We start from the raw sequence: 18,793 nt of genomic DNA, 5'->3' as shown, positions 1-18,793 counted from the left end.
TCACCGAAATACTGCACCTTACACAAGTACTTGTTGGCTCAAAGAAAGAGAACTGATATCTCAGATTTTCCTACATAGATATTTTTAAGTAGTGTTTGGGTGCGGTCACACGTCACATTAAAAGCCGATGTGTAGCGCTCAAATTTGAACTGCTGAATATTGATTCAATACAGGGCCGATCAGACGAGCATCCAAGAATGAGACTCATTCTGTTGTTGAGCGATCAGACATCCAATACTATCACGCTCTTTTCTTGGCGCATGCATGATCAGATGGTGATTTCTGGGAGGAGGGGTCCATTGAAAATGCACCCAACTGTTTGGAAGTGGGAAATCAAACATTTCTTCAGAGGCCAGGGGGGGGGGGAGGGGGGAAAGTTTCCGGAATTAAAGTTGCCGATTTAAAGCAGGAAACTGCCAGGAATTACTTTCCTAGAAATTGGCAGTGACAATGATATCTGGAAATCCTACACATTGAGGAAAAAAAGATTTTTTTCCTGTTCTGAATAGTGGGATAACGTTCCCCACCCCCCGATCCTGTGTTGATTGGAGAAGCAGAAGCGTCACCTCAGATTCCCGGATGATCTGGCAATGAGCATGTCTGCTGGGGCTTTTTTAAAAAAAAATGTGGGAAGGGTGGTAAACATTCCAAGGGGCAGTATCGCGCATGAGCTGTCCAAACAGGAAAAAACTGATCTTGTGCCACTTTTTTGAAAAAGGGCCGGACTTTCTGCGCTATCAATTTAATGCAGCATTGAGCCGCAGCAAGCCAGGATGACCCTGGATGACGCTCGATTGCCAGATGTGGATGTCTGGACGAACATATTTAATCCGTCAGTGAGACGGAGCTGTGTCGCCACTAATGGCACGTCTGACTGTACCCTTTGAGAATCAATGCACCAAGAACATCTTCAAAAGTAGAAAAAAAGTGATGATGAGATATTTGTTGCCCTTGCTCTGAATTGAATTTCTTTGCCTTTAGTGATGCCAGCACAACATAGCCAATTCTGATTGACTGTGTAAATGGACAACTGGCTAGGTTCATTTCTCTAACCAACCACACAAAATATTGCTCTTGCTCTTAATTGGCTAGTTTGCCATCCCGTGTTGTTGAAGGTGGACCCCTGAATAATTAATGAATACCTCTATGATAATGAATGAAAGCATGCTTCTGCCTTTAAAATTAGGGTGTCTGATGCAACCCTTCGTTAAAAGCACAGGCAGCCCCAAGTAGGTGTGAATACAAGGCTGTAAATTAGATTAGAGACAGTGACCTCATTGAGGCCTCTGGATGTGTATTAGATAACAAAGGGGCCTCAGAGAAGCTTCTAGATGGAGCTGATAAAGAAATGGAATAGATACAAGGGGGTTGGGAATGTTGAGTCAGATAAACCTGCATGCCTGCGCCTGGGTGAATAAAAATGGTCTGTATGTAGAATAATTTTAACTCAGTCATTTTGGGGGGCCCATACCTGACTAAGTTCTGCTTTGGTACCAAAGTAAACTTCATTTCAAACCAGTAAGTCTGTGCGGACCTCGTTATTTCTCTGCTTCATTGTGAAGAAACAACCAAAAATCCTGTGAAAAGTTTACCACAAATGTACCATTCTGTAATGGTTTTGTAGATAAAAGATGATATTCAGAAACAAAAATTAGAAAAATTCTGAGGTAATAGTGGTACAAAATGGCTTTGTAGCACATCCTAGTCTGAGACTCTGATCACAACTCCACACTGGGACCTACGCAGACAGGTGACTGTGGAGGGAAAAGTGCTAAAGAAGAAGGTAGAAGAGAGCAGTGGTAGAAGAAGTCCTGTCTGAAGACAGAGGCCTGTGTTAGGGCTGCCTGCTCTGGCTTAGGAAATACCTGGAGATTTTGGGGGTGGAGCCTAAGGAGGGTGGGCTTTGGGGAGGGGAGGAAGGGAAAGTGATCATAAGCCATTTTGAGACTCCTTCAAGTAGAGAAGGGAAGGTTATAAAATTGACTAACCTTCTTCCTCCATTGTCTTAGCAACGTTGTCTTAACAACAAACCTGTGAAGTAGGTTCAGCTGAAGGCAGAAAAACAGGACACCCAGGAATTTCCAAGGCAGCTGGGGATTTGAACAAGAGGAAACTAAGGATGTACCATCCAGATCCTGAAATTCCTGTGCTTTCAATTCAAAATACCAACCCAAGAAGGCCAGTGTGTCTATGTGTATTACAACCTCCTAATCTCGCAGAGCATTCCAGCTACTCCCTGCAGTCTGGTCATCACCACCACCACAAGTTCAACGTTCTGCCATGCAGCCAAAAGGCAAGCAACATCTATGAAGCTCTGTCCAAAGGACTTTTGCTTCCCTTGCCATAGACAGGAAAAACTGGGCCCATCTTGGTTTCCCAATGCTTTCTTTTAAGGCTGAAAAGCAGCCAAAGGGAATTAATTCCCCCCACTCAGTGCCATTTCACGGATAGAAATCATGGAAAGCTGCTGATAGCCATTGTATGGGGAGAAAACATTTCTTGCCAACCACACTTTCTAGAACAAAGTTTGAGTCCAGTAGCACCTTTAAGTCCAACAAAGTTTTATTCAAGGTATGAGCTTTCGTGTGCACACACACTTCCTCAATTCCAATGAAATGGAATTTACCAGTCCATACATATACTACTGGGACTACCTCGGTGGGAACATGTGCGGCCTGGGCTGAAGGAACTGCACTGGCTTCCAATTATATTCCGAGTTCACTATAAGGTGCTGGTTATCACCTTTAAAGCCCTATATGGCCGAGGCCCTGCCTACCTTAGGGACCGCCTCTCCCCACACGTTCCCCAGAGAGCACTAAGATCTAGTTCTCAAAGCCTTCTAAGGATCCCTGGACCAAAAGAGGCCAAACTAAGAGTAACAAGAGAGCAGGCCTTTTCTGTAATGGCCCCCCACTGGTGGAACCAATTGCCGGAGGAAGTGCGAGCCCTGCGGGACTTTAATCAATTCCGCAGGGCTTGCAAAACCACTCTCTTTCTGCAAGCATATGAGGAACCCTGAAAGCGATATCTCGCCATCGAAATACGTCAACTGAATATAGCACCTTAACTTAATTTTAGCTGTAATCTAATGTAACTGTTTTAACTGTATGTATTAATTGTATTTTAAAATTGTTTTATAAATCATGGTATACCATGTCATGTTAGCCGCCCTGAGCCTGCTCCGGCGGGAAGGGCGGGATATAAATAAAAGATTATTATTATTATTATTATTATTATTATTATTATTATTATTATTATTATTATTATTATTATTATTATTATTATTATTATTATTATTATATGGCAGAGGTTGAACAGCAAATTAGCATACAACATAATGAGGATATTTTAACAAATGCAAAGAGGAATAACAAGTTAAGTTTATTAAGTCACCATTGTTTGGATTTAATTCTGGAGGAAAACAGTGAAGCAAATAAATATATCAAAATTGGATATTGATGTGTAAATGTGTCAATTGTGACTCTGGGAGGGAGAGAGTTAAGAGAATTCTCCCATTTGGCAGTAGACCCCGCCTAATCATCAGCACCTTCAATTTATACTGGTTTTAAATTATTTATTTAACTTAATTTATGAATTTGTAATTTAATTGTATTTTAACTGTATTTTATTGTATTAACTGTATTTTATTGTAATCATGGTATGTACCATGTCCTGTGAGCTGCCCTGAGCATGCCTTGGCGGGGAGGGCGGAATATAAATAAAAATCTATTATTATTATTATTATTATTTAGATGCTGAATCTCTTTGACTGTTGTTTGCCTTCTGTGTCATCTTTTAAGGGACCTCTCTTCTCTCTCTTCACTGGGCTTGGATCAATAGCAAGATAACCTTTATGAAGTTAATCTATTCACAATAAATCATAATGTCCCTAAATGAATATGCCATGTAAGATGGGCTTCTATTTTTTTAAGTAAAATTTCTTTCTCTTGTTCTCAGTGGAGTTAGATCGTTTTTGAAATTATTCAACAGCATTTTCCCCTGAACAGGGGAATGTGGAGGATTGGGGCTATAGCATAATCCAATGGTTTGGCCCTCGAACACATCATCAAAAATGCCGCGTAATGATCTTCTTCATGGCCGCCTTCATCTCGCTGTTCCTGAGGCTGTAGATGAAAGGATTCAACACGGGGGTCACCACAGTATACATCACAGCTGCCACTGTGACCTGGTGGTCTAACTTCTTGGAATTTGGCTTTAAATACACCCAGCTTACAGTGCCGTAGAACAAGACCACCACGCAAATGTGGGACCCGCATGTAAAGAAAGCCTTGCGTTTCCCGATGGCGGATGGGATTTTCATGATGGTATAAAAGATGAGTGTATACGAAATGATAATCAGTACAAACGGCCCCAGGAGCTCCACCATCCCCTCAGTCAGCACAAGTGTTTCTATGAGGCTTGTGTCAGAGCAAGAGACATCCAGAACAGGGTAAATGTCACAGAAGAAATGAGGGATCTCTTCAGGGTCACAGAACTCAACACGGGATAGCAAAACAGTATAAAGCAGTGAGGCAATTATGGGGATAACCCAGGACACTGCGGCCAGTTGAAGGCAACGCCTGTGGCTCATCATGGTGGAATAGTGCAGTGGGCAGCAGATAGCCACATAGCGGTCATAGGCCATGGAAGCCAGCAGGAAGCTGCCTGAGTTGCCAAAAGACATATAGAAATACATCTGGGCCAGACAACCACGGTAGGAGATAGTCTTCTTCTGAGACAGCAGGTTATCTAATGCCTTGGGGATGGTGGTGGAGGTGAAACCAAGGTCAGCTAGGGCAAGGTGGCTGAGCAGGAAGTACATGGGAGTCTGGTGGAGCTGTGTGTCAGAACGGATCAACAGGATGATTGTGACGTTTCCCAGGAGGATGAACAGATAGATGGAAAGGAAAAGAGGGAAGAGAAGCCTTTGGACCGCCAGCTGGAATGGAAAACCTCGGAGGAGGAACTCAAAAACTTCAGTTGTGTTCCTGTGATTCATTGGACTCATGCTCCTGAAGTGAGGAAGTTGCAAGTAGGGGTCCCAAATCCCCCGGTAGGCCTGGAGACTCCCGATTTGGAGCCTCCTCCCCCCGCTGGCCATAAAAGGGAAAGCGGGGGGGGGAGGGGAGGAGGAGAACGGCAGCCCTTCGCACCCAGCCCCGATCGCAGCAGCCAGAGCTCTTCCGTTTTCTCAGGCTGCTTCCCGCCCCCAGTCAGCTGGCCGGTGAAGGGAGGGGAGCCCAGCCACGCCCCCAAAGGACCATGTGCCTTTGCACCTCCGGAGGTGAGTGAGTTCTGTCTCCTGCATCAGATTTCCCAGAAAGGGGGGGGCGGGGGGGAGGGGGGTGGAGAGGGAAACGTCTTCTCATAGGGTATAATGGGGAATTGATCTGGAGGTTTCGGGGGCTCTGGGGGAGCTGTTTTTTGAGGTAGAGGCACCAAATTTTCAATATAGTATCTAGTGCCTCTCCCCAAAGTATCCCCCAAATTTCAAAACGATTGGACCAGGGGGTCCAATTCTATGAGCCCCAAAAGAAGGTGCCCTTATCCTTCATTATTTCCTATGGAAGGAAGACATTTAAAAAGGTGTGCTGTCCCTTTAAATGTGATGGCCAGAACTCTCTTGGAGTTCAATTATGCTTGTCACACTCTTGTTCCTGGCTCCGCCCCAAAGTCTCCGGGCTCCACCCCCAAAGTCTCCTGGCTCCACCCCCAAAGTCCCCAGATATTTCTTGAATTGGACTTGGCAACCCTAGTTGCAAGAAAGTTAGAGGCCTGAAGCCAGGTATGGCTAATTAATCCCAAGATGCACATTTCTCCCTCCCACTATTATCAAGGTAAGCTACCCAATGAGCAAACTATGGGACCTTCTAGGACATATTCTCTCTTTGACTCACATCTCTGTGTTTCTCCCTGATGCATCCATTATTCCTGCCACACAAGATACATATATCAGCCTCAAGATGTAGTGTCAGAATTCAGATTCAGAACTGTGAGGCTCTGGATCAGGAATTCAGGATTTCTTTTTTAAAATAAATCTACATTTCCCTCTGAGTTCTGTTTTTAAAAACTCCACACAATGGGGCCACACAATGGAAAGAGGTAATTTTCCTCCAAGCCCAGGGAAATCCCTAGGTTTGTAGATAAACGTTTTTCAAAATAGAAGAGGAGGCTACGTTGTCCTCAACTGGATCTTGGTTAATACGAAGGCAGCCACCAATAGTGATGGGGTGGGGGCAAAGAAGAAGCCAGGCAATCAATTAAGGGAAGAGGGGAAGAGTTAGATGGGGGCAGAAGGTGTCAGCGAAGGTTCATTGAAGTTTCCAAATGAGCAGACTTGTTGTTTGAAACAAAGTTGCATTTATTGTATACTCCAAAGTTACCCCAACATGATAGGCATTGGAACTGATGGAGATCAGTTCGAATCATGGGTATTTAACATCTAACATCAAAGCAATAGCATCTACATCCTAATTCCCAAAAGAAAGGCTGCTTTTGCATGTGAGAGTTTCACACGGCTTCCCCCTTATCTTTTCCGTTGTAACCCGTTGGTGGTTACAGTGTCCCTGCTGCCGCTGGGGAGGAGGTGAGAATCTGGCAGGCAGTTTCCACTTCAAAGCAGGCCCAGCAACCTTTGATATTCTTGGGAAGCTACTCTCTACGATGCCCCCCCTACTGTTCTATGGCTATAGGCTAGTGAGCATAGATGCGCATTGATTCATATGGTTAGTAATCAGCAGTTAGCATAAACATCAATGAGTCTGACAGAAGGCTCCAGCACAAAACAGAGAAAAAGCTGGCCAGACAGAAAGGTGGTGGCAGCAGAAGAAAGCAACAGCACCTTTTCCCCCTTCCTCTCCCAGGCATTGATCCCACAAGGGAGAGAAAGAGAACAAAAGGTGCCAACTCGAAGCCAGACCAGGTGCTGTCTCTTCTGCTTTCTCCTTCCTTTCTTCTATCCCCAACTCCTAGCTCAAGGAAGGAAGGAAGGAATTCTTCCTATGTAACTCCCCTTCTTCCTATGGACCTTCCTTCCTTATTTTTCAAAATGGGGAGGGATGGTGGCTCAGTGATAGAGCATCTGCTTGGTAAGCAGAAGGCCCCAGATTCAATCATCAGCATCTCCAACTAAAAAGGGTCCAGGCAAATAGGCGTGAAAAACCTCAGCTTGAGACCCTGGAGAGCTGCTGCCAGTCTGAGTAGACAATACTGACTTTGATGGACTGAGGGTCTGATTCAGTATAAGGCAGCTTCATATGTTCATATATTTCTAATAAAGGTAGTTTTCTTTAAATCTCAAACACACATGGTGTTCTCTGTTTGCTTATTTACTATGCACATTTATACAAAAAACCAACACAGGTAGCAGATGATGTGAAAGACCTTTCCCTGGGCTCCTGGAAAGCAGCTACCAGGCTGAGCAGACGAGACTGACCTTGATGGACCAATAGTCTGGTTCAACATAAGGCAGCTTCATGTGTTCATGTATGATAAGCACATACTGGACATTGCCTGTGTCATCCACAAGAAGCAGAGCAGAAATCCTTCCCAACCTACCCACCTACCCATAGTTTAGATCACCCACCCATTGATCAGCTTTCTTCTTGATTTTCAGTACTTCTTGTTATATGATCAGCCCTTGGATTTAGTAGCTGTCAGAAAGATAGTGTGAGGCACATGAAGACATTGCCACCGAAGAAAAGCAATTGGAGATCCTGCCACACCTTTTCTGGAAGACCATCATACTGCAACAGTGGTGGATGTGATAGCTGGAGGTGTAACCAGGAAGGTGCAGGATTCCGACCCCCTGAGATGGTTCCTTTAGAGTGCTGACATCATTCTGCCTCCCCCCCATGGCTCTTCCTCCTCCCGAAGACAGGACATGAGGACCTGGATATCCCAGGCAAGCCCGATGTCATCAAATCTCAGAGGCTAAGCAGGGTCGACTGTGAAAAGTACTTGGATGGGGGACCTCCTTGGAATACCAGCAGTTGGGAACAAGGTTCCCTCTAAGCTGCAGAGTCTTGTGAACAAGAATTCTACTTTGTGAGTTATTGGCAGGGGTGGAATTCTAGCAGGAGCTCCTTTGCATATTAAGCCACACACCCCTGATGTTGCCAGTCCTCAAGAGTTTATGCAAAAGAGCCTTGTAAGTTCTTGGAGGATTGGCTACATCAGGGGTGTGTGGCCTAATATGCAAAGGAGCTCCCGCTAGAATTCCACCCCTGGCTACTGGTATTAAAATTGTGAGTTACTGGTATTAAAGTTGAGAGCTACTGCCTAAATTATTGTGCTCTGGGGTCATCCTTCCTGAGAGAAGACAAAAATCTGTGAGCTGGAGGCTAAAAATCTGTGAGCTGGCTCACACTAACTCAGCTGAGAGGGAACACTGCTCAAGGCTATCAGGGTCTGGGAAGTTGTTGAGGGGTTCCATGAGTAGGAGCCAGAAACAGCAACTCAGTGGGACCTGCTGGGTGCCCCTGACAGAAGTAATAAAGAGGCTTCAGTGGGCTTATCGGTGATAGGAATTTTCTGGTGCCCGCAGGGCTCTTACTTACCCAGTTGGTAAATGCTACCCAAAAAGATGCTTTCTGTTTGCAGCAGCAGCAGCAGAGTTTGTGAGTCTGCAGGTGCCAAAGAACGGCGGGACCATCCCACAGAGAGATCAGGAAGGAGGGAATGTATTTGGCTTTTTCCTCCTGGTGAACACAAGCCTTCGTCTTCTGCTGAGCAGATCTGAGAAACAGTTTGCTATTGCATGAAACAATGGGTGGCACGGTGGCACCATCAGCTTTTGTTCACGGCTTGGCATCTTTCAGGGCTGTGACCCAGAGGAATACTTCTGAGACAGAACCCCAGAGGTCGTTGCAAATTAGCCCGTTTATAGTATATTCTCCTTTAAAAACACACACACATTTGCCAGACACTGGATGCAGAATAGCTACAAGTATATACTCTATAGCTACCCTTCAGGACATTAACACTCATGTGGGACACAGCTTTAGCTGGAACGGCCACAAGCATGTTCAAGTAACCTCCTTAAGGGTTAACATAGTTATGTCTGACCAGGGCTTTATTTGCAGGAAAAGCCCAACAGGGGCTCATTTGCATATTAGGCCACACCCCCTGATGTCACCATTGTTTCATGCAGGGCTTTTTTGTAGAAAACACCCAGCAGGAGCTCATTTGCATATTAGGCCACACCCCTTGATGCCAAGCCAGTCGGAACTGCGTTCATGTGCATTCCTGCTCAAAAAAAGCCCTGGGCCTGACTAAGAAGAAACATTCCAGTCTAATCAGAAGACAATTTTGTCATAGAGTTTTCACCCAAATACCAGAGTGTTGCCTGGACATCTCTAGGTTAGGGTTGCCAAGTTCCCACTGGCTGCTGGTGGGAACTTGCAAATGCAGTGCAATGACGTCACCTGGAAGTGACGTATTGTGCTGGGCATGTCTCATGGAGACGCTCTAGAAAATCGCTGAAAACTCTATGGTTTAGCACAGGGATGCTCTAGCAATTTGGAAGGAACCTCACAATTTCCCATTATTTCCTAGAGCATCCCCGCACAATGTGGCTGCCACAATATATCACTTCCAGGTGACGTCATCACGCTGCACGCTGACAGGACTCTTTGGGGGTGGGGATTCTTCCGGCAGCCTCCTCCCTGCCAGCGGGTTAAGGTCCACCAAACCAGAGGATGCCCCACCCCTGTTGGGAACTTGGCAGCCCTACACTGGCTTGATAACATCATCAATGGCAGAGACAAAGCCTAGGCCTTTCTCTTTCTCCTTGTAAGTCCCCTGCATCCCCTGCTGGTTGCCAGGAGGGATGCCTATCTGAAGCTCAAAGGTTAGAACCCGTGCTACAAGTAGTGTCATGGTAGGGAGGAAGAAGGGAAGAACCTCAGCAGGGTCTGATGACATTGAGCTGTTTTCTCCAAAGGAACCCACCAGGCCTTTCAATAACAGGGAGGAGGTTGAAACCACTGAGTCCACCATACTGCTGGGTAATCCACATTTAGCTTTAAAAGCCTGGTTGCGGAAGGTACTTAGAAGTCGCAGTCAAATTTTTTGGAGGGCACCCCCTCCCCCATATGACTTTCAAGGCAGGAAACAAAGTCTGGTTGCTTGGTTTGGACTGCCTCTGCACAGCAAAGCTTGCCAGACCTCAATGGCCCCAGGCATAACTAAAGCTACAGATCTTATAGCCTAAATGCTGGCTAACAGTAAAAATCAAGCTATCCCAAACACTTGGATGAGCCACACCATCTTGTTTCTGGCTTCCAATGCGGGGAAGAAGGCTCTGAAGGGAAGTGCTGCTAACAAGAGTGGGAAAGAGAGAGAATGTTCTCTTGGGAGTGGGTGATCAGCGGGGCTTTTTTTTGAGCAGGAATACAGTTCTGGCTGGCTTGGTGTCACAAGGTGTGGCTTAATATGCAAATGAGTTTTTCTACAAAAAAAGCCCTGTGTGAAACAATGGTGATGTCATGGGGTGTGGCCTAATATACAAATGAGTTCCTCCTGGGTTTTTTCTTCCCAAAAAGCCCTGGTGATCAGCATTTCCCCATGAAACTCTAGGCAACTAAGCACCATCATGTAGCAACCATCATGTGGAGTCACCCAGGCCTATATATATTCACAGTGGCTATAAAGTCCTGAGTTACTTAGCACAGGATGATAGCCTCAATGTGCTCCCTAGAACCCCACCACCCCCGGAATAAATTTTGGGTCATGAATATGCCATCAAAAGGTTAACTCTGGATTCAGGGATGTCAACCTCTTGCCTGGTAAGATTAGTGAGCTACCAAGCATCCTACTGGTACAATCCTATGCTTGTCTATTCAGAAGAAGATCCTATGACGTTCAATGGTCTTTACTCTCAAGTCACGTGCATTGAATTGCATCCTAAGACATGTTTGCACGTTTAGTCTGAATGTGAACTCCATGCATATTTCCCAGGGGGATAAAAGCAGAGTGTGTGGGGGGGACCCCTTCCAGTCCTGCTCAGCAAACCAGAGCATCATTGCAACTTTTTATTGTTTATTTATTTTTATTTAGGGCATTAAGTGATTTTGATTTGTATTTAGGGAATTTGCTGTAGTGGTTAACTGTGCAGACTCTTATCTGAGAGAACTCGTTGATTTCTACTCCTCCACTTGCAGCTGCTGGGATGGCCTTGAGTCATCCATAGCTCTCTTTGGAGTTCTCCTTGAAAGGGCAGCTGCTGTAAGAGATCTCCCAGCCCCTCTTACCTCATAGGGTGTCTGTTGTGGGAGGGGCAGGTAATAGAGATTGTGTGTATATATATACATATTATAGCATTGGAAAAAGTGTCCTTGTTCTGTATTGAGTTTCTTTGCCTTTAGTGACGCCAGCACATAGGCAATTCTAATTGACTGTGTAAATGGACAACTGGCTAGGTTCATTTCTCTAACCAACCACACAAAATATTGCTCTTGCTCTTAATTGGCTTGTTTGCCATCCCGTGTTGTGAAGAAACCACCAAAAATCCTGTGAAAAGTTTACCACAAATGTACCATTCTGTAATGGTTTTGTGGATAAAAGATGATGTTCAGGAACAAAAATTAGAAAAATTCTGAGGTAATAGTGGTACAAAATGGCTTTGTAACACATCCTAGTCTGGGACTCTAATCACAACTCCACCCTGGGACCTACGCAGACAGGTGACTGTGGAGGGAAAAGTGCTAAAGAAGAAGGTAGAAGAGAGCAGTGATAGAAGGTCCTGTCTGAAGACAGGGGCCTGTGGTAGGGCTGCCTGCTATGGCTTAGGAAATACCTGGAGATTTTGGGGGTGGAGCCTAAGGAGGGTGGGCTTTGGGGAGGGGAGGAAGGGAAAGTAATCGTAAACCATTTTGAGACTCCTTCAAGTAGTGAAGGGCAGGGTATAACACTGACTAACCTTCTTCCTCCATTGTCTTAGCAACATTGTCTTAACAAGAAACCTGTGCAGTAAGTTCAGCTGTAGGCAGAAAAACAGGACACCCAGGAATTTCCAAGGCAGCTGGGGATTTGAACAAGAAAAAACTAAGGATATACCATCCAGATCCTGAAATTCCTGTGATTTCAATTCAAAAAACCAACCCAAGAAGGCCAGTGTGTCTCTGAGTTTTACAACCTTCTAATCTCGCAGAGGATTCCAGCTAATCCCTGCATTCTGGTCATCACCACCACCACAAGTTCAATGTTCTGCCATGCAACCAAAAGGCAAGCAACATCTACGAAGCTCTGTCCAAAGGACTTTTGCTTCACTTGCCATAGACAGGAAAAACTGGGCCCATCTTGGTTTCCCAATGCTTTCTTTTAAGGCTGAAAAGCAGCCAAGGGGAATTAATTCCCCCCACCCAGTGCCGTTTCACAGATAGAAATCATGGAAAGCTGCTGATAGCCATTGTAAGGGGAGAAAACATCTCTTGCCAACCACACTTTCTAGAACAAAGTTTGAGTCCAGTAGCACCTTTAAGTCCAACAAAGTTTTATTCAAGGTATGAGCTTTCGTGTGCACACACACTTCCTCAATTCCAATGAAATGGAATTTACCAGTCCATACATATATTTATCTATTTATTTTTCACATTTATATCCCGCCCTCCCTGTTGAAGCAGGCTCAGGTCGGCTAACAGCATCATAATGTTAACAATAAAACAATAAAAACAATCACAATCATGCCCATTAGAAGTTAAGACAGGTTACAATTTAAAATTATTAGTGCAGCTTTAAAACAACAGTTTGGTGCAAACATCATGCCATTCTTAAAAAGTGTTGGGCATTTACAGATTTTGGTTGAAGGCCATTCGAAATGACGTTGTTTTACAGGTCTTGCAGAACTGGGTAAGGTCCCTCAAGGCTCTAACATTGTCTAGGAGTTGGCTCCACCAGGGGTGGCAGAGGCTGAACAGCAAATTAGCATATTAAATAATGAGGATATTTTAACAAATGCAAAGAGAAATAACAAGTTAAGTTTATTAAATCACCATTTGGATTTAATTCTGGAGGAAAACAGTGAAGCAAATAAATATATCAAAATTGGAGATTGATGTGTAAACGTGTCATTCTCAATTGTGACTCTGGGAGGAAAAGAGTTAAGAGAATTCTCCCATTTGGCAGTAGACCCCACCTAACCATCAGTTAGATGCTCAGTCTCTTTGACTGTTGTTTGCCTTCTATGTCATCTTTTAAGGGACCTCTCTTCTTCTCTCTCTTACCTGGGCTTGGACCAATAGCAAGATAACCTTTATGAAGTTAATCTATTCACAATAAATCAAAATGTCCCTACATGAATTTGCCATGTAAGATGGGCTTCTATTTTTTTATGTAAAATTTCTTTCTCTTGTTCTCAGTGGAGTCAGATCGTCTTTGAAATCTTTCAATAGCATTTTCCCCTTGACAGGAAAATGCGGAGAATTGAGGCTATAGCATAATCCAATGGTTTGGCCCTTTAACACATCATCAAAAATGCCGCGTAATGACCCTCTTCATGGCCGCCTTCATCTCGCTGTTCCTGAGGCTGTAGATGAAAGGATTCAACACGGGGGTCACTATGGTATACATCACAGCTGCCACTGTGTCCTGGTGGTCTAAGTTCTTGGAATTCGGCTTTAAATACACCCAGCTTACAGTGCCGTAGAACAAGATCACCACACAAATGTGGGACCCACATGTGGAAAAAGCCTTGCGCTTCCCGACGGCAGATGGAATTTTCATGATGGTATAAAAGATGAGGGCGTATGAAAGAATAATGACCACAAAGGGCCCCAGGATATCCACCATCCCCTCAGTCAGCAGAAGTGTTTCTATAAGGCTCGTATCAGAGCAGCAGACAGACAATAATGGGACAACATCACAGAAGAAATGAGGGATCTCTTCAGGGTCACAGAACTCAACACGGGATAGCAAAACACTATAAAGCAGTGAGTCAATTATGGGGAGAAGCCAGGACACTGTGGCCAGTTGAAGGCAACGCCTGTGGCTCATCATGTTAGAATAGCGTAGCGGGCAGCAGATAGCCACATAGCGGTCATAGGCCATGGAAGCCAGCAGGAAGCTGTCTGTGTTGCCAAAAGACATATAGAAATACATCTGGGCCAGACAACCATGGTAGGAGATAGTCTTCTTCTGAGACAGCAGGTTATCTAATGCCTTGGGGATGGTGGTGGAGGTGAAACCAAGGTCAGCTAGGGCAAGGTGGCTGAGCAGGAAGTACATGGGAGTATGGAGGAGCTGTGTGTTGGAGCGGATCAACAAGATGATTGTGACATTTCCCAGGAGGATGAGCAGATAGACAGGAAGGAAGAGAAGGAAGAGAAGCCTTTGAACCTCTGGCTGGGATGGAAAACCTCGGAGGAGGAACTCAGAAACTTCTGTTGTGTTCCTGTGATTCATTGGACTCATGCTGCTGAAGTGAGGAAACTGAAAGAAAGTTAGAGCCATGAAGCCAAGCATGGCTAATTAATCCCAAGATTCACATTTCTCCCTCCCACTATTATCAAGGTAAGCTACCCAGTGAGCAAACTATGGGAGAAAACTTCTAGGATGTATTTGCTCTTTGATTCACATCTCTGTGTTTCTCTCCCTGATGCATCCATTATTCCTGCCACTCAAGATACATGTGTCAGCCTCAAGATATACTGTCAGAATTCAGATTCAGAACTGTGAGGCTCTGGATCAGGAATTCAGGATTTCTTTTTTAAAATAAATCTACATTTCCCTCTGAGTTCTGTTTTTAAAAACCCCACAAAATGGGGCCAGTATGGAAAGAAGTCATTTTCATCCAAGCCCATAGAAACCCCTAGGTTTGTAGATAAACGTTTTTCAAAATGGAAGAGGAGGTTACGTGGTCCTCAACTGGATCTTGGTTAATACGAAGGCAGCCACCAATAGTGATGGGGTGGGGCAAAGAAGAAGCCAGGGAATCAATTAAGGGAAGGGAAGTGTTAGATGGGGGCAGAAGGCTCCAGCACAAGACAGAGAAAAAGCTGGCCAGACAGAAAGGTGGTGGCAGCAGAAGAAAGCAACAGCACCTTTCCCCCCTTCCTCTCCCAGGCACTGATCCCACCAGGGAGAGAAAGAGAACAATCGGTGCCAACTCAAAGCCAGACCAGGTGCTGTCTCTTCTGCTTTCTCCTTCCTTTCTTCCATCCCCAACTCCTATTTCTGGGACTTCCCCTTCCTATGTACCTTCCTTCCCTTATTTTTCAAAATGGGGAGGGACGGTGGCTCAGTGGTAGAGCATCTGCTTGGTAAGCAGAAGGCCCAAGGTTCAATCATCGGCATCTCCAACTAAAAAGGGTCCAGGCAAATAGATGTGAAAAACCTCAGCTTGAGACCCCGAAGAGCCACTGCCAGTCTGAATAGACAATACTGAATTTGATGGACTGAGGGTCTGATTCAGAATAAGGCAGCTTCCTATGTTCATATGTTCATATATTTCTAATAAAGGTAGTTTTCTATAAATCTCAAACACACATGGTGTTCTCTGTTTGCTTATTTACTCTACACATTTATTCAAAAAACCAACACAGGTAGCAGATGATGTGAAAGACCTTTCCCTGGGCTCCTGGAAAGCAGCTACCAGGCTGAGCAGACGAGACTGACCTTGATGGACCAATGGTCTGGTTCAGTACAAGGCAGCTTCATGTGTTCATGTATGATAAGCACATACTGGAGAGTGCCCGTGTCATCCACATGAAGCAGAGAAGAAATCCTTCCGGACCTACCCACCCATAGTTTGAATCACCCACCCATTGATCAGCTTTCTTCTTGATTTTCAGTACTTCTTGTTATATGATCAGCCCTTGGATTTAGTAGCTGTCAGAAAGATAGTGTGAGGCACATGAAGACATTGCCACCGAAGAGAAGCAATTGGAGATCCTGCCACACCTTTTCTGGAAGACCATCACACTGCGACAGTGGTGGATGTGATTGCTGGAGGTGTAACCAGGAAGGTGCAGGATTCTGACCCCCTGAGATGGTTCCTTTAGAGTGCTGACATCATTCTGCCTCCCCCCATGGCTCTTCCTCCTCCCGAAGACAGGACATGAGGACCTGGATATCCCAGGCAAGCCCGATGTCATCAGATCTCAGAAGCTAAGCAGGGTCGACTGTGGCAAGTACTTGGATGGGGGACCTACTGGGAATACCAGCAGTTGGGAGCAAGGTTCCCTCTAAGCTGCAATGTCTTGTGAACAAGAATTCTACTTTGTGAGTTATTGGCAGGGGTGGAATTCTAGCAGGAGCTCCTTTGCATATTAAGCCACACACCCCTGATGTAGCCAATCCTCAGGAGTTTATGCAAAAGAGCCTTGTAAGCTCTTGGAGGATTGGCTACATCAGGGGTGTGTGGCCTAATATGCAAAGGAGCTCCTGCTAGAATTCCACCCCTGGCTACTGGTATTAAAATTGTGAGTTACTGGTATTAAAGTTGAGAGCTACTGCCTAAATTATTGTGCCCTGGGGTCATCCTTCCTGAGAGAAGACAAAAATCTGTGAGCTGGAGGCTAAAAAACTGTGAGCTGGCTCACACTAACTCAGCTGAGAGGGAACACTGCTCAAGGCTATCAGGGTCTGGGAAGTTGTTGAGGGGTTCCATGAGTAGGAGCCAGAAACTCAGTGGGACCTGCTGGGTGCCCCTGACAGAAGTAATAAAGAGGCTTCAGTGGGCTTATCGGTGATAGGAATTTTCTGGTGCCCGCAGGGCTCTTACTTACCCAGTTGGTAAATGCTACCCAAAAAGATGCTTTCTGTTTGCAGCAGCAGCAGCAGAGTTTGTGAGTCTGTAGGTGCCAAAGAACGGCGGGACCATCCCACAGAGAGATCAGGAAGGAGGGAATGTATTTGGCTTTTTCCTCCTGGTGAACACAAGCCTTCGTCTTCTGCTGAGCAGATCTGAGAAACAGTTTGCTATTGCATGAAACTATGGGTGGCACGGTGGCACCATCAGCTTTTGTTCACGGCTTGGCATCTTTCAGGGCTGTGACCCAGAGGAATACTTCTGAGACAGAACCCCAGAGGCCGTTGCAAATTAGCCCGTTTATAGTATATTCTCCTTTAAAAACACACACACATTTGCCAGACACTGGATGCAGAATAGCTACAAGTATATACTCTATAGCTACCCTTCAGGACATTAACACTCATGTGGGACACAGCTTTAGCTGGAATGGCCACAAGCATGTTCAAGTAACCTCCTTAAGGGTTAACATAGTTATGTCTGACCAGGGCTTTATTTGCAGGAAAAGCCCAACAGGGGCTCATTTGCATATTAGGCCACACCCCCTGATGTCACCATTGTTTCATGCAGGGCTTTTTTGTAGAAAACACCCAGCAGGAGCTCATTTGCATATTAGGCCACACCCCTTGATGCCAAGCCAGTCGGAACTGCGTTCATGTGCATTCCTGCTCAAAAAAAGCCCTGGGCCTGACTAAGAAGAAACATTCCAGTCTAATCAGAAGACAATTTTGTCATAGAGTTTTCACCCAAATACCAGAGTGTTGCCTGGACATCTCTAGGTTAGGGTTGCCAAGTTCCCACTGGCTGCTGGTGGGAACTTGCAAATGCAGTGCAATGACGTCACCTGGAAGTGACGTATTGTGCTGGGCATGTCTCATGGAGACGCTCTAGAAAATCGCTGAAAACTCTATGGTTTAGCACAGGGATGCTCTAGCAATTTGGAAGGAACCTCACAATTTCCCATTATTTCCTAGAGCATCCCCGCACAATGTGGCTGCCACAATATATCACTTCCAGGTGACGTCATCACACCGCACGCTGACAGGACTCTTTGGGGGTGGGGATCCTTCCGGCAGCCTCCTCCCTGCCAGCGGGTTAAGGTCCACCAAACCAGAGGATCCCCCACCCGTGGTGGGAACTTGGCAGCCCTACACTGGCTTGATAACATCATCAATGGCAGAGACAAACCTAGGCCTTTCTCTTTCTCCTTGTAAGTCCCCTGCATCCCCTGCTGGTTGCCAGGAGGGATGCCTATCTGAAGCTCAAAGGTTAGAACCCGTGCTACAAGTAGTGTCATGGTAGGGAGGAAGAAGGGAAGTACCTCAGCATGGTCTGATGCCATTGAGCTGTTTTCTCCAAAGGAACCCACCAGGCCTTTCAATAACATGGAGGAGGTTGAAACCACTGAGTCCACCATACTGCTGGGTAATCCACATTTAGCTTTAAAAGCCTGGTTGCGGAAGGTACTTAGAAGTCGCAGTCAAATTTTTTGGAGGGCACCCCCTCCCCCATATGACTTTCAAGGCAGGAAACAAAGTCTGGTTGCTTGGTTTGGACTGCCTCTGCACAGCAAAGCTTGCCAGAACTCGAGGGCCCCAGGCATAACTAAATCTACACATCTTATAGCCTAAATGCTGGTTAACAGTCAAAATCAAGCTATCCCAAACACTTGGATGAGCCACACCATCTTGTACCTGGCTTCCAATGGGGGGAAGAAGGCTCTGAAGGTAAGTGCTGCTAACTAGAGTGGGAAAGAGAGAGAATGTTCTCTTGGGAGTTGGTGATCAGCAGGGCTTTTTTTTGAGCAGGAACGCAGTTCTGGCTGGCTTGGTGTCATAAGGTGTGGCTTAATATGCAAATGATTTTTTCTACAAAAAAAGCCCTGTGTGAAACAATGGTGATGTCATGGGGTGTGTCCTAATATACAAATGAGTTACTGCTTGGCTTTTTCTTCCAAAAATGCCCTGGTGATCAGCATCTCCCCATGAAACTCTAGGCAACTAAGCACCATCATGTAGGAACCATCATATGGAGTCACCCAGGCCT

At 45.4% G+C, this 18,793-nt stretch overlaps 2 protein-coding genes across 2 annotated transcripts; both read right to left on the bottom strand.

The window, feature by feature from the left end:
• Window positions 1-4,066: 4,066 nt before the first annotated feature.
• Window positions 4,067-4,999, bottom strand: LOC132581549 (olfactory receptor 1J1-like). The gene has a single exon (XM_060252855.1). The coding sequence runs from the start codon at window positions 4,997-4,999 to the stop codon at window positions 4,067-4,069; it is 933 nt and encodes a 310-aa protein (XP_060108838.1).
• Window positions 5,000-13,467: 8,468 nt separating this feature from the next.
• On the bottom strand, window positions 13,468-14,409 carry LOC132581547 (olfactory receptor 1361-like). Its single transcript, XM_060252853.1, has one exon. The coding sequence runs from the start codon at window positions 14,407-14,409 to the stop codon at window positions 13,468-13,470; it is 942 nt and encodes a 313-aa protein (XP_060108836.1).
• Window positions 14,410-18,793: the final 4,384 nt, after the last annotated feature.

This window comes from Heteronotia binoei, chromosome 13 (genome assembly GCF_032191835.1).
Source record: "Heteronotia binoei isolate CCM8104 ecotype False Entrance Well chromosome 13, APGP_CSIRO_Hbin_v1, whole genome shotgun sequence".
NCBI lineage: Eukaryota > Metazoa > Chordata > Lepidosauria > Squamata > Gekkonidae > Heteronotia > Heteronotia binoei.
This window is presented reverse-complemented; position numbering and strand designations above follow the sequence as displayed.